This window comes from Neolamprologus multifasciatus, chromosome 5, assembly GCF_963576455.1.
Source record: "Neolamprologus multifasciatus chromosome 5, fNeoMul1.2, whole genome shotgun sequence".
NCBI classification, from domain to species: domain Eukaryota; kingdom Metazoa; phylum Chordata; class Actinopteri; order Cichliformes; family Cichlidae; genus Neolamprologus; species Neolamprologus multifasciatus.
Window position 1 is genome coordinate 3,255,030 of NC_140443.1, and position 26,236 is coordinate 3,281,265.

Consider the following 26,236-nt stretch of genomic DNA (forward strand, 5'->3'; position numbering starts at 1 on the left):
CATATGTCCAAAATTTGGAATGTAATTTTTTTAAACCCATCAGAAACGATTGTGTAGAAATTGTTCTGAAAATTTGATGATTTGAAATGGAATGACCCTTATGTTAACTGATAATTGCAGTGGTGTTAAAAATAGTTTGCCCCCTTTTGCGTACATTTAATTCAATTCAATTTTGCCTCAAGGTGCTTTGAATTCTTATTATTCCACAATACAATGTGAGAGAGATAACTTATTCCGGCATCCAATCATTGTAAAAAAGAAAGAGGTTTCATATTTAATTTTCCTAATTGGTGTTTTGCTCACCTTCATCTACACATACTTCAGGATATTTTTTGCTGCTAACAAAGCTAAATCAGCCAAGCAAGAGTCGAAGAAGGCGAGAAACACAATCCTGCTCCACGGCTTTCAGCTTCTGTTGTCTATGCTAACCTATATAGCAACCGCATTAACGCAGGCTCTGGTGTGCTGGTTCCCTAAACAGTATCTAATAGTTGTTTTTATTTCTTATATCATAATCTACATTGTCCCCAGGTTTGTTAGCCCTATTGTGTATGGGTTACGAGACAAGACATTTAAACAGTATTTGAAAAAGTATCTGTTGTGTACCATGTCATTATGAATCAAATAATGGTGTATTAATTCTTTTTTTTTTTTTTTTTTTAAAAAAGCTCAAAGAAAGAAAGTTCCTTTGTCTCAAAATGCCTAATATACTGCTTTAAAGTTTGGAGATATTCCAGTGGAAACTAGTGTTTTCCTAATTGTGTGACTGTTTGATGTTTGATCTCTGTGTAGCGCTGTCTGAAATTATTCAGGCATACAGGGTAAAGAAAAAAAGTCTACTGTTATAAAAAATGGTTAAAATATAAATAGTTGATAAAAGGTTTAAAAATCATATGCTTTGGTACAAATGTATTTCCTTTACAGTTAAGAGTCCAATAAATAAAAGGGTTTCATGATTTAGAGTTCATTTTCTGTGCAGAATCAATATGTTGGGCTGTAACCCAAGTATATTTACCCATCTAATGTCAGTTACCTCAATGTTGTATTGTAATTGGTTGTTTGTGCTGACGAGCCAGTCAATGTCACTCTTCTCTGTTATGGGGGCGGGACGAGTGGTAAGGTTTGTGTGAATCTGTGGGAGCGGACAAAGAAGCTAAGTCCGAAGAGAGAGATGTCGCAAGGCAAACGTGGTGTGGATTTTACATCTAAGAGTATCATTGAGGTTGACTACCGGTGGTCTTGATATTACTTATTTGTGATCTGCAAGAGGTAAATGAGTCTGTGTGCCTTGACATTTGTACTGTAACTATTCGTTGTAGTGGTAAAATGGCGTGATATGTGATGCTAACTAGCGGCTTGCTAATTAGCGCAGCTTACCGCCTTATGTGCTGTGATGCCATGCTGTATGTTTAGCTCTGTGATTTTCAGTCAAAGCATGCTAATGCTAAATCGTTATGTGATAGCATTTGGTATTTTAGCTCAAGTGTTTTAATATGTTTAGAAGCCGAGGGACGCTCTGAAAGGAGAGGGAGAGAGAGGTTTCAGCCCGGTTGGACCCTGCTGTTTTCTCGCCCCTGACTGTCTTCACTACTGGTGAACTAACTGCCCGTTTCTGATTGCCCCGCTAACAAACTCATTGGACTCGTGAGTACTAATTGGAACTAAAGTGCACGTATTTTGTTTATTGCTCAGCTTGAGTGAAGCGGCCAACAGTTTTAGGCCTTACCGCACCCGAACTTCGAATGAGGCCTGCAACAAGCACTGTGCTACCAGTGTAGTGTGGACAGGTTAAGGTGTGTGTGTGTGGGCCCACTGTTACAGATTTGGTTTAAATTGAGTAAGTGTGTAGTTGTAATCAAAGTTGTTATCAAAGGTTGAAATTCATCCCTGTTAAAGGTGTGAGCGTTGTGACCGAAATAACAGTTGGCACCTAAGAACGAGGTATTTTGTCTTGATAATCTTTTATTTATAATCCATGTAGTCACTTTTACAGTATTTTTGTTTGTTTATTTGAATTCAATTCGTTTTATAAAAGTAACTCTTTATTTTATTCATTTCTTTGCTGTCTAAATAAATACCTGGTGAGGGATTTAATTTGTATAAAATACAGTTGTGGTGGTCCTTATTATAGCAATTAGAGGGTATCAGGTATCATTATTAGTAGCACTACGAACCCAGGCCCAGTCTCATTGTACTATATACTCTAGCTTTACCATAGCTACGTGGGACCTGGGTTACATCTGACCTTGAAGCAGATACTAAAAGGTGTAATTATATCTTTACCCATTTGATTGGAGCACAACTGGCTTAAATCTTTGGTTTCTATAAGCTTTAAATACTTAAATTCATGCAGTGTGTGATTTTGCGAAACTTTATGCAGTCATTGAGAAGTTGTAGGGCGTTTTCATTGGAAAAATAAAATGTGTGACGAACACCTCTCTTCATTTCCTTTCGTATGATGTAGCACTTGATTACATACTCCCTCCCTTTTGGGGAAAGAGTAATTTGGCCTTTAGCAGGTCTTTAAAATAAGCAAATGCAATCTGACATGAAAACAGCGTGACATATTGTCGTTAGTTGTTTTTCTTTATTATGCCAATATGCAGAAGCAGTGTGTTTTTTAAAAAAAAAAAAAAAACATGCTTACTGATGTATTATTGTAGGTTCTTTACATTACAGCATACAATTCCTTGATGCAATTTTGGTTGAACTATATAAATAACATTTTCTTGAATTGACAAAATGCTGCTAAATATATTTATTTATATAAAAACAGACAAAGCAACAACACCTCAAACTGCTTTTTATTACAAGATTGCAACCCTACAATAAAACAGAGAAAAATCACCAACAAATAGATGGCAGCCTGTTAGCAACCACCTGGTGACACTGGGAAGGAAGAACTCCCTTTAAACAAAACCTCCAGCAGACTCAGGGAGGGGCAGCCATCTACTAAGACCAGTGGATGGCTGACATCTACTAAGACCAGTAGATGGCTGACATCTACTGGTGGCAGGAGGAGCAGGAGACAGGACCAAAAACACACTGGAAAAGAGCCAAAAATTAACAAAGAATGATTAAATACACAGTGGTATAAAAACAAACCATGAATTGCAGCTGGCTCCTAGCCTTTGCATCCTGACCCTCCCCCACATCACTCAAACAGGTGCTGCGCGGTGACCTGCCCCTCCTTTTTAATTACCCTATAGTGATTACGGTTCTCAGTACATCACTATAGAAATAGGGCCTGCAGGAGCAGGTGTGTTAGCCAGAGATTTGTGGTTGGGGCTATTGTCTGCCTCTCAATTTTATCTGCACTTTATAGGCCTTTTCCACTTGTACCTGCTTATTTTAGCTCGGCTTGACTACGTTTTTAGTGCTTTCCATTAGGTGATAGTTCCTGGGACCAGGTAATTACTCCGTCAGGGTTCCAAGCAAAATGTGATGTCAACCGACTGTATGCCACCAATCGGCTAGTGGTGGCACTCAATGAGTCATGACGGTGTCTCCTTCACAAAAATCCAAACCGCTATTTTTAAAACCATTGGTGCAGCCATTAAGGGAAATGTCTGCACAAAAAACAACATGCCATACACCGAGCAGCAGGTATACCATCACCTCGACATCCTCCTTTGTTGTGGCATTTGTATTGCGTACAAATGATGTCACAGACTTTCATCCACATTGCTATAACAACCCCACACGTATTAAGTGGTACGCGATTGTAATAGATGAGTTGAGTCACTTTGAGTGAAGTCAAATACGTACTAGTGGAAGAGAGCTAAAGACACAGAGTTTGGAGGGGGGAGGTTTGGATGATCAGCAGTCACATGCTCATGTTATCTGTCTCTAAATTATTATTATTATTTATTTATTTATTTTTATTTTTGTGTCCCGTTTGGATCTTTAGCCATCAGAATTGTTGTCTTAAGGCCAAGAAAGATGCCAAGCGGATTTATTTTACCAAGTGGCTCATCATGGCCTTGCCATATTGGTCCATTTGATTGACCTTTATTATAATTATGAATTTATTTTATTTTCGGTTGCTACAAACGGGACAGACATGACTGGGGGATAGGACAGGGAGAAAGAATGAAACAGAGGGAGAGAAAGAAAACCAGAGGGGAGAAGAGACGGTGAGAAAGGGGGGAAGAAAGAAAGAAAAACAAACAAAACACCTGGATCACCTGTATGGAGAAAAAAAAAACAGAAGAGAAATCAAACAAAAAAAGAGCAACATAATAAATACAGCACCATCACAATAAACTAGCTAGCAGTAGATAACAGTAGATACTAAATATTAAACGATATTGTGCAGCACGCAAGATAGACAGCGCACAATGTGCTTTGAGGCAGCAGCCAAGAAAGGTGTAGCCCGCGACTGTGAACGCCCGTGTGTACACCTGTGTGAATCAGTACGCTTGTATTCCAAAGGTTTCTCCATGTAACGATCTACTAGGGAGTGTGGGGAGCCATAGCCCCGTCCCCCAGGGCATGAAGCAGGTATGGAGGAGATCCAGGCCCCCGACATCCAGAGGCCCCAGAGTACGAGGACCCGAGGAGGACCACCAAAAGGGGGCCCCAAACGAGAGGTCACCCAGCAGCTACGGAGCAGAGGCCAGAGGGGGTTGCAGTGGCGTGCCATCCCATCCCCCGAAAGGGGACCAGGCGGACCACAGGCGCCCGGCCCCGCCAATCGGCCACCAGGAGTGAGCCGGTACATACATGAGCGCCCAGCCCCAGTCGACAAGGTCCACCAACACACCAACGTCTGAGGGCATCAGCCACCGGCAGGGAGTGTGGTGAGGGAAGATAGACCTCCGAACTTTGGAGGGCCTGAGATGTACCCAGAGAGGTTGAGTCTAAGACCCAACCTGACATATAGACACAGACGAACAGGCGCACGCGGACACAAATGTGCATTCCCACCCCATATGCACAACCAAATACTCGGCACTCACCCAACATGTAGACAGACACAAATAGACACTGCACAGACAGCCGCACTCCCCAAACATACTCTATATCCCAGGTCCAGGTACCCCCGCCCCCAGAGGGGCAAGCCGCACCTAAACCCAGGAGATGTAACCCTTCTCTCTGGGGTGGAGGCAAGCGGACCCCAATCTGACGGCCAGCACCTCCTCCCAGCCCCCCAGCCTTGACGGCTAACAGAACCGGGGTGAGTGAAGACCCCAAACCTCCCTACGTCCGCTCATATGTAGTGTTGCTGTGTGCTGTTCTAAAGTGCATTTAAAACAAAAGAGAGAGTGGTACTTGCTTCCTCTCAGAGAGCAGCACGGCTCCTCCCGAAAACCCTCAGTGTCTATATGCATTTAAAATTGAGGGTAGGGCACCAGCGCCAGAGGTGGGTTGGAATACACCGACCATCCTCTGGATGCTGTAAAACGTGCCCACCCCCAAGGCCCTATATGTATGTGTTATGTGAGAGTGTGAGTAATGTGGATGTTTAGGTTGAAGAATAAAATTGTGGCACAGGCGGCCAGAAGGGGACAGAGGGGGAGTGACCCCCCCCCCCCCCCCCCCCGCACCTTGGTGACATACCTGCACCCCAAGCCGTGCGTGTGTGGGTGGGTGTGGTAGGGCGGGAATAGGGAGGCAGCTGAGGATGGGGAGGGAAGAAAGGGGCCTCCCTGGGGCCAGCTCCCCCGCTGACCCCAGTAGGCATCCCCACACTCTGGAACCCACCAGGGCAAGGGGGCCCAGGCCCATCCGGACCAGGACCCGCAGCAGCAGCACCGCCCAGCCCCACAGAGTCCGGGGCAGCCCACCCGACTCCACCTCAGAGAAAACTGCACCCACCCCATCGTCCAATCATCTCCCACACTGCACAAGACAATAGACACCCAGGTTGAGTTCATTCTCCACCTCTCCTATATCTCTCCCCTAAAGGAGTGAGCTCCTGTAGAGAGGAGACCTCCTGCAAAGATGTGCTTGGACTTCTGAGTTTTGAACACGCAAATCAGTCCATGCATGATTGCATGGCTCCGCCCATCAAAAAGTCTGTGCATTCGTGAATATATATTGCCCAACGTTCCTTATTGGGCTGACAATTGTCGGTTGGATAATTTTTACTTATCGTCCAACCCTAGTGTTAACCACAGGGTGCCTAGGTTATGTAAAAATGTAGTTTGTTGTTGTTTTGGTTTAAGTGAAAATGTTTTATGTGTGTGTGTTTATGTGTTGTATATGAGTGTAGACTTGTATATAGTTAAACATGTATGGATCATTTAATGTCGAATTCTGAATATCTATCTGTAAGTAATGAAATTTGAAATAAGGGAGTAGGAACAGGAAAACTGTCATCCTACTCCTTTTCGAGCACACACATTGTATAGACATAGATATATACATGAAATTTTGTTTTTTCTTTTATCCCTTGTTATTTCAATTATATTTGCATGTTCTAAAGAAAATCTATCTATGTTTTCTCATACTGATGTAAAAGACAAAAAATAATGGGTTTTAAGGCCCTTAATGAGCAGGCCTTTTGAATGGAGTCCTTTAATGCACGCACATGGCCTAGGGCCCTGATACACATATAATACAGAGAGATGTTTCAGGTTAGCTGGAGAGCTGGGGTTAGTGGATGTTGTAGCCTAAATGCTGACAATATCCTCTGACTTTTCAAACTTTAAACATAGACACTAGACCATGTGTTGGTGTCATGTCAACCTAAGGAGATGGACCATAAGACAAAGCATGATATTGACACATTTGCAGTGATTCTACACTGATACAGATACACACGTGCATGCACTAACGGGTACGAGCACTCCTGGGGGAGGGGATATCTCCCTCTCTCACACACATAGACACACCTGACGCCATTTGCATACAACCACTATTATAAATTATCAAATGCTACTAACTTATTAGACAGAAGTCAACCATAACCAGGTGAGCACCTATTCTTTGGTGGGTGGGGTGGTTTATAAAAACAATTTATATATTCTTTGAGATTTGTATTGTATTGAATCATTTAGTGTAGTATAAATTTTTTTTATGTGATCAGCTATATAATAACTCTGATTGTAACACAACCAGGCGCAATTATCAACTATTTAAGTTACTGCTTTGAATGAGAATGCTGCTATTATCCAGCTCGTTGTGACTAAGTTAATGTTATAGGTCAAACATGTGGAGTTTTTTCTTTAATGAAAATGTCTTATTGCAGTTCACACTTAACTAAAGCAGAGTTTAGTGCAGAAAAGCATAGTTTGTTGTAAACTGGAGCAGAAATGTTTTTGAACTTTATAAAATTGATGAGAATAAATAATTTATGGTGGATTACATTGCAGAAAATGCATTTTCTGAAATGTAAATTATTTGCTTAAGGAAAATGAATTACTTTTGATGCTTAGATATGGTGTTTTATGGTTGGTGTAATAGTGTTGCAGAATATTTAAGATTTCTAAGAGTATTATTGATCAGATAAGGAATGCTCATAGATATCAAAACTTTGCCGTGTTTTTAAAGTTAACACCTTCTGTGTTACAACCTGCCATAACAATCAATGATGTCCACAGGTTTTTTGGCCAACTCATGAACCTTTCAAATGCTGCCATGAATTTGACAACAGTTATGTATCGGGACCCGTTAAACATAGCTATTGTCAAGAATGTGATAACTGTGGTCCTCTGTATCGCCATCATCTATGTCAACGGCACCTTGCTGCACATATTCAAAAGACATGAGGTCTGTATCCTGCTCATAAATTTTGCATCTATTTATTACATCCATTTAGAACTAGATACTAGACGACAGAATGTGATATATTCTGCACTGTGAACATTCCATCGCGCAAAGAGACGTTGGAGTGACGTCTTTTAAATGATATTTTTGGACGTCCAAGTTTGGTCACTGAAGCATTTTTTTTTTCCACCGTTCAATTTTAAGTGGGATAATTCACCTTTCATGTTCTAAATCCTGTCCTTCTCTTCAGGTTTTCAACACAAATCCTCGTTACATCCTGTACATTCATCTGGTAATCATTGATATCCTGCTGCTCATCATGTTCACCCTCCTTCAAGTCCTCAGTTATATCATTATCACTCTTCCTGTCCCATTTTGCATCATTTTATTGTTGATTTCCATAATTTGTAGCCTGAACAATCCCCTGACCCTTGCTGTGATGGCAGTAGAGTGTCATGTTGCCATATGCTTCCCTCTCCAGCACTCACAGATATGTACAGTCAAAAATGTAACCGTTGTGATCACAGTGATATGGGGGCTAAGTTCACTTACAATTCTGCCAAATTTATTCACCAGCCTGGCCACAGAATCCAGAGATTTCTTTCATTCAAGAGTTTTCTGCCGTAGAGAAAATGTTTTCAGACTTCCTGAAGTAGAAAAGAAGAGAACTATATCCAACATTGTATTTCTGGTTATTGTTTGGCTCACCCTTGTCTACACATATTTCAGAATCCTTTTCGCTGCACAGGCAGCTGCTGCAAACGCCAGGAAAGCAAGAAACACTGTACTGCTGCACGGCTTCCAGCTGCTGCTGTGCATGCTCAACTACGTCTATGATTTGCTGCTGAGTGGTTTGACATCCTTGTTCCCAAAAGGAGTCCTGACTATTCGCTACACAATCGCAATACTAATACATGTTCTGCCTCGAATCATCAGTCCAATTGTTTATGGAATACGAGATAAGATGTTCAGAAAGTACCTGAAAAAATACTTGTTTCATACAAAAAATGCTAATGCATTTTCATAGATAATGCTAATGCATTATCTATGAAGCCCACGATGTGGGCTTCATAGATAATTGGCAAACCTTCTGGAGGAAACCTGGTCTTGTTAGGAGAGATGGCATCCATCCCACTTTGGATGGAGCAGCTCTCATTTCTAGAAATATCGACAAATTTATTAAACCCCTCAAAACATGACTATCCAGAGTTGGGACCAGGAAGCAGAGTTGCAGTCTTACACGCCTCTCTGCAGCTTCTCTCCTCCTGCTACCCCCCCAAAAACCCATCTCCATAGAGACTGTGTCTGCTTCCAAAAAGACAAAAAACAAACTAAAAACCAGCAACAAACAACTTAAACAATCACAAAGAAAGAACAATACAGTATCCACATCTGAACCAAAGAGTAAAACAGTGAAATGTGGATTATTAAATATTAGGTCTCTCTCCTCCAAGTCTCTGTTAGTACATGACTTAATAATTGATCAACAAATTGATTTACTCTGCCTTACAGAAACCTGGTTGCAGCAGGATGATTATGTTAGTTTAAATGAATCAACACCCCCGAGTCATTCTAACTACCAGAAATCTCGAAGCACAGGTCGAGGGGGTGGTGTGGCAGCAATTTTTCACACCAGTCTATTAATTAATGAAAGACCAAGACAGACTTTTAATTCATTTGAAAGCCTGATGCTTAGCATTGTCCACCCCAGCTGTGAAACTCAGAAACCAGTCTTACTTGTTATCATCTATCGTCCACCTGGGCCTTACACAGAGTTTCTGTCTGATTTCTCAGACTTTATATCTAATTTAGTTCTGAGCTCAGATAAAATAATTATTGTGGGTGATTTTAACATCCATGTAGATGCTAAAAATGACAGCCTCAACATGGCATTTAATCTGTTGTTAGACTCAATTGGTTTCTCTCAAAATGTAAAAGAACCCACCCACCACTTTAATCACACTCTAGATCTTGTTTTAACATATGGCATAGAAACTGAACATTTAACAGTGTTTCCTGAAAACCCTCTCCTGTCTGATCATTTCTTGATAACATTTACATTTACAATAATTGATTACGCAGCAGTGGAGAGTGGACTTTATCAAAGTAGATGTCTTTCTGAAAGCGCTGTAACTAAGTTTAAGAATATAATCCAGCCACTGTTATCATCGTCAATGCCCTGTACCAACACAGAGCAGAGCAGCTATCTGAACGCTACCCCAACAGAGGTCGATTATCTTGTTAATAATTTCACCTCCTCACTACGTACGACTCTGGATACTGTAGCTCCAGTGAAAACTAAGGTCTCTAATCAGAAGTACCTGACCCCGTGGTATAATTCTCAAACACGTACCCTAAAGCAGATGACTCGTAATCTGGAGAGGAAATGGCGTGTCACAAATTTAGAGGATCATCATTTAGCCTGGAGAAATAGTTTGTTGCTTTATAAGAAAGCCCTCCGCAAAGCCAGAACAGCTTACTACTCATCACTGATTGAAGAAAATAAGAACAACCCCAGGTTTCTCTTCAGCACTGTAGCCAGGCTGACAAAAAGTCAGAGCTCTGTTGAGCCAACCATCCCTTTAACGTTAACTAGTGATGACTTCATGAACTTCTTCACAAATAAAATTTTTATCATTAGAGAAAAAATTACCAATAATCATCCCACAGATGTAATATTATCTACAGCTACTCTTAGTTTCATTGATGTTAAGTTAGACTCTTTTTTTCCAATCGATCTTTCTGAGTTAACTTCAATAATTACTTCCTCCAAACCATCAACGTGTCTTTTAGACCCCATTCCTACAAAACTGCTCAAAGAAGTCCTGCCATTGATTAATTCTTCGATCTTATATATGATCAACCTATCTCTAATAATCGGCTATGTACCACAGGCCTTCAAGGTGGCTGCAGTTAAACCTTTACTCAAAAAGCCATCTCTAGACCCAGCAGTCTTAGCTAATTATAGGCCAATCTCCAACCTTCCTTTCATATCAAAAATCCTTGAAAGAGTAGTTGTCAAACAGCTAACAGATCATCTGCAGAGGAATGGTTTATTTGAAGAGTTTCAGTCAGGTTTCAGAGTTCATCACAGCACAGAAACAGCTTTATTGAAGGTTACAAATGATCTTCTTATGGCCTCTGACAGTGGACTCATCTCTGTGCTTGTCCTTCTTGACCTTAGTGCAGCATTCGATACTGTTGACCATAATATTCTATTAGAGCGATTAGAACATGCTGTAGGTATTACAGGTATTGCACTGCAGTGGTTTGTATCATATCTATCTAATAGACTCCAATTTGTGCATGTAAATGGAGAGTCCTCTTCACACACTGAGGTTAATTATGGAGTTCCACAGGGTTCGGTGCTAGGACCAATTCTGTTTACATTATACATGCTTCCCCTAGGCAGCATCATTAGAAGACATAGCATACATTTTCACTGCTATGCAGATGACACCCAGCTCTATCTGTCCATGAAGCCAGATAACACACACCAATTAGTTAAACTGCAGGAATGTCTTAAAGACATAAAGACTTGGATGGCCACTAACTTTCTGCTTCTTAACTCAGATAAAACTGAGGTCATTGTACTCGGTGCTGAAAAGCTTAGAAATATGGTATCTAACCAGATTCTTACTCTGGATGGCATTACCTTGGCCTCCAGTAACACTGTGAGGAACCTTGGAGTCATTTTTGACCAGGATATGTCCTTCAACGCACATATTAAACAAATATGTAAGACTGCGTTCTTCCATTTGCGCAACATCTCTAAAATTAGAAATATCCTGTCTCAGAGTGACGCTGAAAAACTAGTTCATGCATTTATTACTTCCAGGCTAGACTACTGCAATTCATTATTATCAGGATGTCCAAAAAACTCACTGAAAAGCCTTCAGTTAATCCAAAATGCTGCAGCAAGAGTACTGACAGGGACTAGAAGGAGAGAGCATATTTCTCCTGTTTTGGCTTCCCTTCATTGGCTTCCTGTTAAATCCAGAATTGAATTCAAAATCCTGCTCCTCACATACAAGGTCTTAAATAATCAGGCCCCATCTTATCTTAATGACCTTGTAGTACCATATCACCCTATTAGAGCACTTCGCTCCCGCTCTGCAGGCCTACTTGTTGTTCCTAGAGTATTTAAAAGTAGAATGGGAGGGAGAGCCTTCAGTTTTCAGGCCCCTCTTCTGTGGAACCAGCTTCCAGTTTGGATTCAGGAGACAGACACTATCTCTACTTTTAAGATTAGGCTTAAAACCTTCCTTTTTGCTAAAGCATATAGTTAGGGCTGGACCAGGTGACCCTGAATCCTCCCTTAGTTATGCTGCAATAGATGTAGGCTGCCGGGGGATTCCCATGATGCATTGAGTTTTTCCTTTCCAGTCACCTTTCTCACTCACTATGTATTAACAGACCTCTCTGTATTGAATCGTATCTGTTATTAATCTCTGTCTCTCTTCCACAGCATGTGTTTATCCTGTCTTCCTTCTCTCACCCCAACCGGTCGCAGCAGATGGCCGCCCCTCCCTGAGCCTGGTTCTGCCGGAGGTTTCTTCCTGTTAAAAGGGAGTTTTTCCTTCCCACTGTCGCCAAAGTGCTTGCTCATAGGGGGTCATATGATTGTTGGGCTTTTCTCTGTATCTATGAAGCGCCTTGAGGCGACATTTGTTGTGATTTGGCGCTATATAAATAAAATTGAATTGAATTGAATTGAATTAATGCTTTTGTACACAGGTAACCCAGACAAGACAGACATTGTTGATGTTACACATTTATCAATTTCTCTTAATTTTATTACCATTTTCTTTTAGATACAGACTAAGTAGAAGTAATGGGAGTAGTGAAATTCACTTTATGTTTCTCATATCATCCTGACTTACAATTTTTTTGATCTTTCTAAACTCTCATTCACAGTCAAACAGTGTTCTGTTAGTCTCTGCATTTTGAAGCTGTAGGCAGAAATACTGTAACTTCCTGTTTGTATCACAAAGGAGAAAACTGCAGTAACCTAACCTACAGCAAATAAAAACATATTTTCATGAGTGTTCAGAATTTATTGGATTCATTTTTGGTGCTCAGTGTTTAGTGTAATATGTTTCAAAGTAACATGCTACTTCATTGACGGTCCATTTTTCCATAAAGCATTACTGTGCTAAATTGAAAAATGGTATGACAGTTTTGCTGTTACTTATGTAAGACAGGTTCTCCAATTATGTGCATGATGGGAAAATAATCAAATGAGCCTTTTTCCTGCAAACATTTTGCTACCATTGGCTCACTAATGGATTTTTTGTGGTGGTTTATGTGGAGGGAAATTTTGAAATTGCAGAGCAGGATACTTTATATAGTACTGTTAATTAGTAATTATTGCTTTTGGCTTCTTGCAAGCTACATTAGTGCTTGCACTTGCAGTGATGAAGTGAATGCAGAACACCACTGAACTGATCTGAATGGACTGGCTCATTGTCAGTGATCTGATCCAGCTTTTCAGTTTTGTTACTTGTGTTATTTGGTATCATACTTGAATTTTTCGTGACATGGGGCATTCATAAGTCGGGGTTCCACTGTATTTAAGAACATTTTATGTTTTTTTTATTTATGTGTGCTCAAATTGAATAATATGGTAATAATAATACATTTGTCTTAAATTATGGATGCTGATTCAAGTTTATGTTAAGAAAGGCCAGTGAAAATGTAACCCTTTTGTCTTTAATAGTGATGTGTCGGTCGCGAACGAAACGGCTCTTAGAGCCGGATCTTTGAAGTGAACGACGCAAGCCGGCTCCTTATCGCCAGCCGTGGAGTTTTTTTCTTTCGCTCACCCTCTCTCTCACTCTTTTTTTTCGCTTCACTCAGCACGCGAGCCTAGGACTTTGTGCTGGGAAGAGGGGGGAGGGGCGGTAGTTACACTCGCAGTAGCACAGGAACAGAGCAGGAGGGAAAAGAGAGAGAAAGAGAGCCAGGGACAACAACATCACATTAGAAAGGTATAGTAATCACAGTTTTGGATGTTAAAGGATTCACAAAGTTTATTCATGCAGGCCCATATGACAGAGAATGTGCATCTTCTTTTGGTTTTCATATTTTCATTTATATGTAATTGTGTTGTGGTTTGTTGTGTTTTGTGTTGTTTTACTTAAAATTTGTTTAAAAGGAAAAAGCTGAAAATTTAAATAGCTAAAAGTTGAACTGCGAATAGTTGTTTTTGTAATATATGATTATTTATTACATTTCATGTGGAGAGAATAAATAAAAGTAGATTCACGGTGGCCTCTAGAGACAAAGCACGTACAAACTCCAAAACATGTACAAACTCCAAAACACGTACAAAACACAACAGAAGTGCACCAGGATGCAGGCGAAGTGTTGAGCTTTTGTTACCTAGTGGCTACACAAGCCAGCAAGTACCAACGATGTAAACAGGTAAATTAACTTTTTTTTTTAAATCATTTGAATATCTATGAGAGGTATTTATATATATATACACATATATATATATATATATATATATATAGATATATATATATATAGATACAGATATGAGCTGGCTCTCTTTAGTGAGCTGAGCCGAAAGAGCCGGTTCTCTAAAACGAGCCAGAAATCCCATCACTAGTCTTTAAGATTTTGATATAATACTGTTCAAACATGATCTCAGATTCCAAAGTGAAAAACAACATGCTGCAAGTGTGTCGACCAAAAAATTATTTTCAAGAACATATATCTTTAAAAATATTTTAAGTATGAAGCTATAGTTTCATAGCAAATATTACATATGTCCAAAATTTTGAATGTAATTTTTTTAAACCCATCAGAAATGATTGTGCAGAAATTGTTCTGAAAATTTGATGATTTGAAATGGAATGACCCTCAAATTAACTGATAATTGCAGTGGTGTGAAAAATAGTTTGCCCCCTTTTGCGCACATTTAATTCAATTCAATTTTGCCTCAAGGGGCTTTGAATTCTAATGTAAACACTCTACAATAATAAAAAGACAACAGAGCAAAACCCACAAATCATATGACCCCTATGCGCTAGCAACAGGTAGGTGTTTCATGTCTTTCAGATATTTTATTTGAATCCTCGTTACATCCTGTTCATCCACCTGGTGGTGAATGACATGATCCAGCTCACTTCTCCAATTAGTCCATTTGTTTTCACTTATATCTTTTATCAAATTAATGTTGCATTCTGTTGCTCAGTATCACCCCTCTCATTAGTCCAGGGATGCCCAAATTCTGTACTGGTGTGCTGGTTCCCTAAACAGTATCTAATAGTTGTTTTAATTTCTTATATCATAATCTACATTGTCCCCAGGTTTGTTAGCCCTATTGTGTATGGGTTACGAGACAAGACATTTAAACAGTATTTGAAAAAGTATCTGTTGTGTACCATGTCATTATGAATCAAATAATGGTGTATTAATTTTTTTTTTTTAAAAAAGCTCAAAGAAAGAAAGTTCCTTTGTCTCAAAATGCCTAATATACTGCTTTAAAGTTTGGAGATGATCCAGTGGAAACTAGTGTTTTCCTAATTGTGTGACTGTTTGATGTTTGATCTCTGTGTAGCCCTGTCTGAAATTATTCAGGCATACAGGGTAAAGAAAAAAAGTCTACTGTTATAAAAAAAATGGTTAAAATATAAATAGTTGATAAAAGGTTTAAAAATCATATGCTTTGGTACAAATGTATTTCATTTACAGTTAAGAGTCCAATAAATAAAAGGGTTTCATGATTTAGAGTTCATTTTCTGTGCAGAATCAATATGTTGGGGCGTAATCTACGTATATTTACCCATCTAATGTCAGTTACCTCAATGTTGTATTGTAATTGGTTGTTTGTGCTGATGAGCCAGTCAATGTCTGTCGCTACCCGATCCGTACCGGAAACCCGATCGGTACCCCGCATGCGCAAATCTTACATCACTTCCTCTCTTTGCCAACATTGCGACATTCAATATATTTGAATGATACGGTTAGCGCCCAGTTAGCTCCTAGCATTTCTCAACAGCTCTGCCTCCTTTTCGACTGCCCGGGACATTTAAACAATGGATAATCCGTATACAAACAAATTCATGCTTTTCTCCTCAACAGAGAGCGTTCCCCGATTGAACAACAGCGCCGTAAAATAAGAAGAATGGCGCCTAATTACAGACAATAATATTGATTTAGCAATGTGTCACGTGAAGATTCATCAGCCAGATTAAGTGTTTACTGACAATTAACAGTGATAGCGGACATCATCGTCACTATACTAATCAATCCTCTCCTCACAGACAAGCATAAACACACTCGTCTATCACTAAATCAAATTTAACACACGATTGTAATGACGCCAATTCAGTTTACAATAGGGTTCATTCGCTCGGTCAGCAGGTGGCGGTATCCTCGTACACTGGGGAGTAAACTGCCATTAAACGAACAGAAGAAGAAGAAAACCCCTGCACATGCGCGGTACGGATCGGGTTTTTTAAGATATACTTATTATTCTTAACATCTTAACAGATACTCTGACCCGTAACTATCGTAAAACGCTTCGACCGGAAGTAGACACCTTTCGCGCATGCGGGGTACCAATCGGGTTTCCGGTACGGATCGGGTAGTGACAATGTCACTCTTCTCTGTTATGGGGGCGGGACGAGTGGTAAGGTTTGTGTGAATCTGTGGGAGCGGACACAGAAGCTAAGTCCGAAGAGAGAGATGTCGCAAGGCAAACGTGGTGTGGATTTTACATCTAAGAGTACCATTGAGGTTGACTACCGGTGGTCCTGATATTACTTATTTGTGATCTGCAAGAGGTAAATGAGTCTGTGTGCCTTGACATTTGTACTGTAACTATTCGTTGTAGTGGTAAAATGGCGTGATATGCGATGCTAACTAGCGGCTTGCTAATTAGCGCAGCTTACTGCGTTATGTGCTGTGATGCCATGCTGTATGTTTAGCTCTGTGATTTTCAGTCAAAGCATGCTAATGCTAAATCGTTATGTGATAGCATTTGGTATTTTAGCTCAAGTGTTTTAATATGTTTAGAAGCCCAGGGACGCTCTGAAAGGAGAGGGAGAGAGAGGTTTCAGCCCGGATGGACCCTGCTGTTTTCTCGCCCCTGACTGTCTTCACTACTGGTGAACTAACTGCCGATTTCTGATTGCCCCACTAACAAACTCATTGGACTCGTGAGTACTAATTGGAACTAAAGTGCACGTATTTTGTTTATTGCTCAGCTTGAGTGAAGCGGCCAACAGTTTTAGGCCTTACCGCACCCGAACTTCGAATGAGGCCTGCAACAAGCACTGTGCTACCAGTGTAGTGTGGACAGGTTAAGGTGTGTGTGTGTGTGTGGGGGGGCCCACTGTTACAGATTTGGTTTAAATTGAGTAAGTGTGTAGTTGTAATCAAAGTTGTTATCAAAGGTTGAAATTCATCCCTGTTAAAGGTGTGAGCGTTGTGACCGAAATAACAGTTGGCACCTAAGAACGAGGTATTTTGTCTTGATAATCTTTTATTTATAATCCATGTAGTCACTTTTACAGTATTTTTGTTTGTTTATTTGAATTCAATTCGTTTTATAAAAGTAACTGTTTATTTTATTCATTTCTTTGCTGTCTAAATAAATACCCGGTGAGGGATTTAATTTGTATAAAATACAGTTGTGGTGGTCCTTATTATAGCAATTAGAGGGTATCAGGTATCATTATTAGTAGCACTACGAACCCAGGCCCAGTCTCATTGTACTATATACTCTAGCTTTACCATAGCTACGTGAGACCTGGGTTACATCTGACCTTGAAGCAGATACTAAAAGGTGTAATTATATCTTTACCCATTTGATTGGAGCATAACTGGCTTAAATCTTTGGTTTCTATAAGCTTTAAATACTTAAATTCATGCAGTGTGTGATTTTGCGAAACTTTATGCAGTCATTGAGAAGTTGTAGGGCGTTGTATTGGAAAAATAAAATGTGTGACGAACACCTCTTCATTTCCTTTCATATGATGTAGCACTTGATTACATACTCCCTCCCTTTTGGGGAAAGAGTAATCTGGCCTTTAGCAGGTCTTTAAAATAAGCAAATGCAATCTGACATGAAAACAGCGTGACATATTGTCGTTAGTTGTTTTTCTTTATTATGCCAATATGCAGAAGCAGTGTGTAAAAAAACAAAAAAAAAACATGCTTACTGATGTATTATTGTAGGTTCTTTACATTACAGCATAAAATGCCTTGATGCAATTTTGGTTGTCTTTTGGAACTATATAAATAACATTTTCTTGAATTGACAAAATGCTGCTAAATATATTTATTTATATAAAAACAGACAAAGCAACGACACCTCAAACTGCTTTTTATTACAAAATTGCAACCCTACAATAAAACAGAGAAAAATCACCAACAAATAGATGGCAGCCTGTTAGCAACCACCTGGTGACACTGGAAAGGAAGAACTCCCTTTAAACAAAACCTCCAGCAGACTCAGGGAGGGGCAGCCATCTACTAAGACCAGTGGATGGCTGACATCTACTAAGACCAGTGGATGGCTGACATCTACTGGTGGCAGGAGGAGCAGGAGACAGGACCAAAAACACACTGGAAAAGAGCCAAAAATTAACAAAGAATGATTAAATACACAGTGGTATAAAAACAAACCATGAATTGCAGCTGGCTCCTAGCCTTTGCATCCTGACCCTCCCCCACATCACTCAAACAGGTGCTCCGCGGTGACCTGCCCCTCCTTTTTAATTACCCTATAGTGATTACGGTTCTCAGTACATCACTATAGAAATAGGGCCTACAGGAGCAGGTGTGTTAGCCAGAGATTTGTGGTTGGGGCTATTGTCTGCCTCTCAATTTTATCTGCACTTTATAGGCCTTTTCCACTTGTACCTGCTTATTTTAGCTCGGCTTGACTACGTTTTTAGTGCTTTCCATTAGGTGATAGTTCCTGGTACCAGGTAATTACTCCGTCAGGGTTCCAAGCAAAATGTGATGTCAACCGACTGTATGCCACCAATCGGCTAGTGGTGGCACTCAATGAGTCATGACGGTGTCTCCTTCACAAAAATCCAAACCGCTATTTTTAAAACCATTGGTGCAGCCATTAAGGGAAATGTCTGCACAAAAAACAACATGTCACACACAGAGCAGCTGGTATACCATCACCTCGACATCCTCCTTTGTTGTAGCATTTGTATTGCGTACAAATGATGTCACAAGACTTTCATCCACATTGCTATAACAACCCCACACGTATTAAGTGGTACGCGATTGTAATAGATGAGTTGAGTCACTTTGAGTGAAGCCAAATACGTACTAGTGGAAGAGAGCTAAAGACTAGGGATGGGTACCGGTATCCGGTGCCATCACGGCACCGGTTCTGACATAAACGGTAGTAACCAGACCGAAAAGCAGCGCGCATTTCGGTGCTTTATTTCGGTGCTTTTTTTTCCTGAGCTGTGATACACTTTTTTCTTCCTTACATTTCTATTGGCGGTTGGCAAACAACTGAAAGGTGCATTACCGCCACCAACTGGTATGGAATGATACACTTTAGATTCTAGCCAATCATTTTACGTTTCGAGGATAGTAGGCGGGTCCAGGTACGTACGTTCTTTTAGAGCAGAGCTACAGATTAAAAATGCCCAAGGCAAAGCGGTCAAAAGTTTGGCTGTACTTCACAGCAAAAGATGCAAACTCAGCAGCCTGCAACAAGTGCTTTAAGGTGATACTGTCAAAGGAGGTCACACTTTAAATCCGATGAACCTAGCCCTGCCAGTGTAGCAGAAATGATGATGGCAGCAGCAGCCGTTCTTCTCTGCGTGAGTAGCTTAATGTTGTTCGTGTGTAATTTACGTTGAGTAAGCTAACCGCGTTATTAAATTAATGCATGTAACGTGAACTAGCAAACACCATCATAGCTACATGCGGCTGTCTTCTTGTTTGATGTCAGATACTCCCTTCACCCTGGCCAAAAAGGCTAAAATGACCGAAGAAAAAGTGGAAAACAGCTAAACATGAGAGGTTTTTGGACAAAGTTTGTGTTTTTTCCATTGTTTAAGCACTGCTTCCAGCCCAGAGTGATACCATATATGCCGTACACCTGCAGAAAAGACTAACATTGTTATCTTTTTACAAAAAAACAGCTGAACATGAGGTTTTTGGACCAATTTTGTGTTTTCCATTCTTTAAGCACCGGTTTGGGCACCGTTTAAGCACCGGCACCGTTTCAAAAGTACCGGTTTGGCACCGGTATCGGATAAAACCTAAACGATACCCATCCCTACTAAAGACACAGAGTTTGGAGGGGGGAGGTTTGGATGATCAGCAGTCACATGCTCATGTTATCTGTCTCTAAATTATTATTATTATTTATTTATTTATTTTTATTTTTGTGTCCCGTTTGGATCTTTAGCCATCAGAATTGTTGTCTTAAGGCCAAGAAAGATGCCAAGCGGATTTATTTTACCAAGTGGCTCATCATGGCCTTGCCATATTGGTCCATTTGATTGACCTTTATTATAATTATGAATTTATTTTATTTTCGGTTGCTACAAATGGGACAGACATGACTGGGGGATAGGACAGGGAGAAAGAATGAAAGAAAGAGAGGGAGAGAAAGAAAACCAGAGGGGAGAAGAGATGGTGAGAAATGGGGGAAGAAAGAAAGAAAAACAAACAAAACACCTGGATCACCTGTATGGAGAAAAAAAAACAGAAGAGAAAGCAAACAAAAAAAGAGCAACATAATAAATACAGCACCATCACAATAAACTAGCTAGCAGTAGATAACAGTAGATACTAAATATTAAACGATATTGTGCAGCACGCAAGATAGACAGCACACAATGTGCTTTGAGGCAGCAGCCAAGAAAGGTGTAGCCCGTGACTGTGAACGCCCATGTGTACACCTGTGTGAACGCCTGTTTGGATCATCATGCTTGTATTCCAAAGGTTTCTCCATGTAACGATCTGCTAGGGAGTGTGGGGAGCCATAGCCCCGTCCCCCAGGGCATGAAGCAGATATGGAGGAGATCCAGGCCCCCGACATCCAGAGGCCCCAGAGTACGAGGACCCGAGGAGGACCACCAAAAGGGGGCCCCAAACGAGAGGTCACCCAGCAGCTATGGAGCAGAGGCCAGAGGGGGTTGCAGTGGCGTGCCCGCGGGCTCCGCCGGCAGCCAGCTGTGCCAGAGAGGACCGAGCTTCAGGTCCAGAGGCCTGAGGGCATCCCATCCCCCGGAAGGGGACCAGCCGGGCCACAAGCGCCCGGCCCCGCCAATCGGCCACCAGGAGTGAGCCGGTACATACATGAGCGCCCAGCCCCAGTCGACAAGGTCCACCAGCACACCAACATCTGAGGGCATCAGCCACCGGCAGGGAGTGTGGTGAGGGAAGATAGGCATCCGAACTTTGGAGGGCCTGAGATGTACCCATATAGACACAGACGAACAGGCGCACAGGAGAACAGGAGATGTAACCCTTCTCTCTGCGGTGGAGGCAAGCGGACCCCAATCTGATGGCCAGCACCTCCTCCCAGCCCCCCAGCCCTGACGGCTAACAGAACCAAGGTGAGTGAAGACAGAGGGGGAGTGCCCCCCCTTCACCTTGGTGACATACCTGCACCCCAAGCCCTGCGTGTGTGGATGGGTGTGGTAGATCGGGAATAGGGAGGCAGCTGAGGATGGGGAGGGAAGAAAGGGAGGGGCAAGCGGCCCCTCCCTGGGACCAGCTCCCCCACTGACCCCAGTAGGCACCCCCACACTCTGGAACCCACCAGGGCAAGGGGGCCCAGGCCCATCCGGACCAGGACCCGCAGCTGCAGCACCGCCCAGCCCCACAGAGTCCGGGGCAGCCCACCCGACTCCACCTAAGAGAAAACTTCACCCACCCCATCATCCAATCATCTCCCACACTGCACTGACAATAGACACACAGGTTGAGTTCATTCTCCACCTCTCCAATATCTCTCCCCTAAAGGAGTGAGCTCCTGTAGAGAGGAGACCTCCTGCAAAGATGTGCTTGGACTTCTGAGCTGTGAACACGCAAATCAGTCCATGCATGATTGTATGGCTCCGCCCATCAAAAAGTCTGTGCATGCGCGAATATATATTGCCCAACGTTCCTTATTGGGCTGACAATTGTCGGTTGGATAATTTTTACAAATCGTCCAACCTTAGTGTTAACCACAGGGTGCCTAGGTTATGTAAAAATGTAGTTTGTTGTTGTTTTGGTTTAAGTGAAAATGTTTTATGTGTGTGTGTTCATGTGTTGTATATGAGTGTAGACTTGTATATAGTTAAACATGTATGGATCATTTAATGTCAAATTCTGAATATTGATCTGTAAGTAATGAAATTTGAAATAAGGTAGTAGGAACAGGAAAAATGTAATCCTACTCCTTTTCGAGCACACACATTGTATAGACATAGATATATACATGAAACTTAATTTTTTATAAATTTTGTTTTTTCTTTTTTCCCTTGTTATTTCAATTATATTTGCATGTTCTAAAGAAAATCTTTAAAAAAGTTTTCTCATACTGATGTAAAAGACAAAAAATAATGGTTATTAAGGCCCTTAACCCTTTAAAACCGGTTGGAGCGGGCACGCTCTGTTTTGCGTAACTATTTTTAAATCCTGGTAGCTCTGCAACCCCGTGAGCTAGCGCAATAATTTTTTTTGCATATGAAACCGGAGGAGTTGTACTTACATCTTATGTCATCAGCTTGTCCTCGGTCACAGTTTCCTTCCACATATAGCTTTGCAAAAACTGCATAAAAAGCGCTTGCAGCAACAAAAACATAATATTCCAGAAACACGCTTTGCCGATCCAATCAGCTGTTCATAACACTTCCTACATTGGATTAGACGTCAGCGCGAACTATCGCATGTCCGCCATGACCTGCCCGAAACCGGAAGTGACGTCATTTTCGCGGAAATGTAGTTTTTTACCGTCCGGGCCTCAATGAGCCTATACTGGTGTTTTTAAAAGTTATGTTTGACTTTATGACTTTCTGTGTCGTTTCTGGGATGCTTAGGACTCATATTGCACTGCTGGAAATAGTTTATTTTGATGCATATGCTGCTTTTTTGCAAATTTGCACTATAATATTTATTTTCGTTTTTCTTGTAGTGTATAAAAATTGGTGTATTTCAAAAATAAAACTATGAAGGCACTCAAAATAAATTTCCTGTGGTAGGAAACTATTTTGTGCAACTTTTTTGTATTTACAGTTTTGAGGGATAAGCCTCTTAAACTTCTCTAACTAGAAATATATGTTAAAAAAAATGATTTTCAATTTTTTTGTAGTTTATTGCACTTTTTTGCAATTTATGTAATTACTATGCACTTAATGCAGACATATTATTAAAATCTGGGCTATAATGGTTGTATTGATGTATAGCAACTTGAAATGCTCCCAAAAATGGCTCCACAGCATGTAAAAATATAATATACGCTCTGGCGGACTTGGTTCTATGGTAGGTCTTAAAGGGTTAATGAGCAGGCCTTTTGAATGGAGTCCTTTAATGCACACACATGGCCTAGGGCCCTGATACACATATAATACAGAGAGATGTTTCAGGTTAGCTGGAGAGCTGGGGTTAGTGAATGTTGTAGCCTGAATGCTGACAATATCCTCTGACTTTTCAAACTTTAAACATAGACACTAGACCATGTGTTGGTGTCATGTCAACCTAAGGAGATGGACCATAAGACAAAGCATGATACTGACACATTTGCAGTGATTCTTGTCTCTTCTTTGTGAGCTAGCAAAAGTGCCTAATACACACGTGCATGCACTAACGGGTACGAGCACTCCTGGGGGAGGGGATATCTCCCTCTCTCACACACATAGACACACCTGACGCCATTTGCATATAACCACTATTATAAATTATCAAGTGCTACTAACTTATTAGACAGAAGTCAACCATAACCAGGTGAGCACTTATTCTTTGGTGGGTGGGGTGGTTTATAAAAACAATTTATATATTCTTTGAGATTTGTATTGTATTGAATCATTTAGTGTAGTATAGTTTTTTTATGTGATCAGCTATATAATAACTCTGATTGTAACACAACCAGGCGCAATTATCAATTATCATTTAAGTTACTGCTTTGAATGAGAATGCTGCTATTATCCAGGTCGTTGTGACTACGTTAGTGTTATAGGTCAAACATGTGGAGTTTTTTCTTTAATGAAAATGTCTTATTGCAGTTCACACTTAACTAAAGCAGAGTTTAGTGCAGAAAAACATAGTTTGTTGTAAACTGGAGCAGAAAGGTTTTTGAATTGATGAGAATAAATAATTTATGGTGGATTACATTGCAGAAAATGCATTTTCTGAAATGTAAATTATTTGCTTAAGGAAAATGAATTACTTTTGATGCTTGGATATGGTGTTTTATGGTTGGTGTAATAGTGTTGCAGAATATTTAAGATTTCTAAGATTATTATTGATCAGATAAGGAATGCTCATAGATATCAAAACTTTGCCGTGTTTTTAAAGTTAACACCTTCTGTGTTACAACCTGCCATAACAATCAATGATGTCCACAGGTTTTTTGGCCAACTCATGAACCTTTCAAATGCTGCCATGAATTTGACAACAGTTATGTATCGGGACCCGTTAAACATAGCTATTGTCAAGAATGTGATAACTGTGGTCCTCTGTATCACCATCATCTATGTCAACGGCACCTTGCTGCACATATTCAAAAAACATGAGGTCTGTATCCTGCTCATAAATTTTGCATCTATTTATTACATCCATTTAGAACTAGATACTAGATGACAGAATGTGATATATTCTGCACTGTGAACATTCCATCGCGCAAAGAGACGTTGGAGTGACATCTTTTAAATGATATTTTTGGACGTCCAAGTTTGGTCACTGAAGCAGTTGTTTTTTATCCACCGTTCAATGTTTAGTGGGATAATTCACCTTTCATGTTCTAAATCCTGTTCTTCTCTTCAGGTTTTCAACACAAATCCTCGTTACATCCTGTACATTCATCTGGTAATCATTGATATCCTGCTGCTCATCATGTTCACCCTCCTTCAAGTCCTCAGTTACATCATTTTTACTCTTCCTGTCCCATTTTGCATCATTTCATTGTTGATTTCCAGAATTTGTGGTCAGAACACTCCAATGACCCTCACTGTGATGGCAGTAGAGTGTCATATTGCCATATGCTTCCCTCTCCAACACTCACAGATATGTACAGTCAAAAATGTAACCGTTGTGATCACAGTGATATGGGTGCTAAGTTCACTTACAATTCTGCCAGATTTATTCACCATCTTGGCCACAGAATCCAGAGATTTCTTTCATTCAAGAGTCTTCTGCCTTTGGAAAACAACTTTCAGACCTCCTGAGCTAGAAAAGAAGAGAGATATATCCAACATTGTATTTCTGGTTATTGTTTGGCTCACCCTTGTCTACACATATTTCAGAATCCTTTTCGCTGCACAGGCAGCTGCTGCAAACGCCAGGAAAGCAAGAAACACTGTACTGCTGCATGGCTTCCAGCTGCTGCTGTGCATGCTCACCTACGTGTATGATTTGCTGCTGAGTGGTTTGACATCCTTGTTCCCAAAAGGAGTCCTTACTATTCGCTACACAATCTCAGTATTCGTTCACATTCTGCCTCGACTTGTTAGTCCACTTGTTTATGGGATACGAGACAAGGCATTCAGAAGATATCTGAGGAAATATCTGTTCTACTTACCAAAGGCTAATGTTAACAAAAGTTAAAAACAATGCCATCAGCTCTTTTAATTTAAAATACTGAGATTGAGTAGTCTTTGTTTATCTTATTCTATTCTCCTTTTTTGTTTGCATATCTTTCTAATCTAATGTCACAGTGAATGTGTCGAACAGTAACTTTCACTATTTGGCAATTTTATAAGACACGATTTTATAAGACACTTTAGTGTTTGGAAAGACAAAAACTTCAGAATTCAACCAGTGAGCTGAAAATATGGACCGAAAAAAAACTGGACAAAATGAAAGCAAAGTTAATAAAGATGCATGAAAATGTTGCACAAAAAGGCAACACAAAAGCCACCAACATAAGAAGTAGATATTACCAGAAGAACCAATGAAAAAAGAGTAAGTATAACTAAATAATACAGAAAACTATTTTAAATTTATACATTTTTAGGAGCAATGTGAAGGAACCCAAGAGCTCTAAAACAGTAAGAAGCGCCCACCAGAAGATGTCAGTAGAGCCCAGCCAGGATTTTTCAAGCCAATATTTGGTGACTTAAAAAATGGTGAAACTTTATTTCAGACACATGAAATATAAAGAGTCTTTCCTGACATTTCTTATGTGCAGTTATTTATCATATTATCTATATTTAGTTGAATGCAGTAATTTTTCCTTGATAAAATAAGATCCTAAATACATTCTTCTGAGTTTAAGAGTTTCTCTTTAATTAACTAATACATTCCAAGTGATATTTTTAAATGACTTAATGCATTAAGGTAAAAACACTAAGGTTTACAGAATGGAAAGTTCTTC

At 40.4% G+C, this 26,236-nt stretch overlaps 2 protein-coding genes and 1 long non-coding RNA gene across 3 annotated transcripts; all 3 read left to right on the plus strand.

Moving 5' to 3' along the window:
• Positions 1 to 5,833: 5,833 nt before the first annotated feature.
• Positions 5,834 to 15,482, plus strand: LOC146517803 (odorant receptor 131-2-like). The gene is made up of 3 exons (XM_085161259.1): positions 5,834 to 7,716; positions 7,964 to 8,590; positions 14,983 to 15,482. The coding sequence occupies exons 1-3, from the start codon at positions 7,564 to 7,566 to the stop codon at positions 15,118 to 15,120; spliced, it is 918 nt and encodes a 305-aa protein (XP_085017385.1). The 5' UTR covers positions 5,834 to 7,563; the 3' UTR covers positions 15,121 to 15,482.
• A 705-nt stretch (positions 15,483 to 16,187) lies between these two features.
• Positions 16,188 to 20,458, plus strand: LOC146517804 (uncharacterized). Its single transcript, XR_014873964.1, has 2 exons — positions 16,188 to 16,511; positions 16,744 to 20,458. It is a non-coding gene; the product is annotated as an uncharacterized LOC146517804 (long non-coding RNA).
• Positions 20,459 to 22,252: 1,794 nt separating this feature from the next.
• LOC146517805 (odorant receptor 131-2-like) lies at positions 22,253 to 25,467 on the plus strand. The gene is made up of 2 exons (XM_085159255.1): positions 22,253 to 24,438; positions 24,688 to 25,467. The coding sequence occupies exons 1-2, from the start codon at positions 24,286 to 24,288 to the stop codon at positions 25,465 to 25,467; spliced, it is 933 nt and encodes a 310-aa protein (XP_085015381.1). The 5' UTR covers positions 22,253 to 24,285.
• The last annotated feature ends 769 nt before the right edge of the window (positions 25,468 to 26,236 follow it).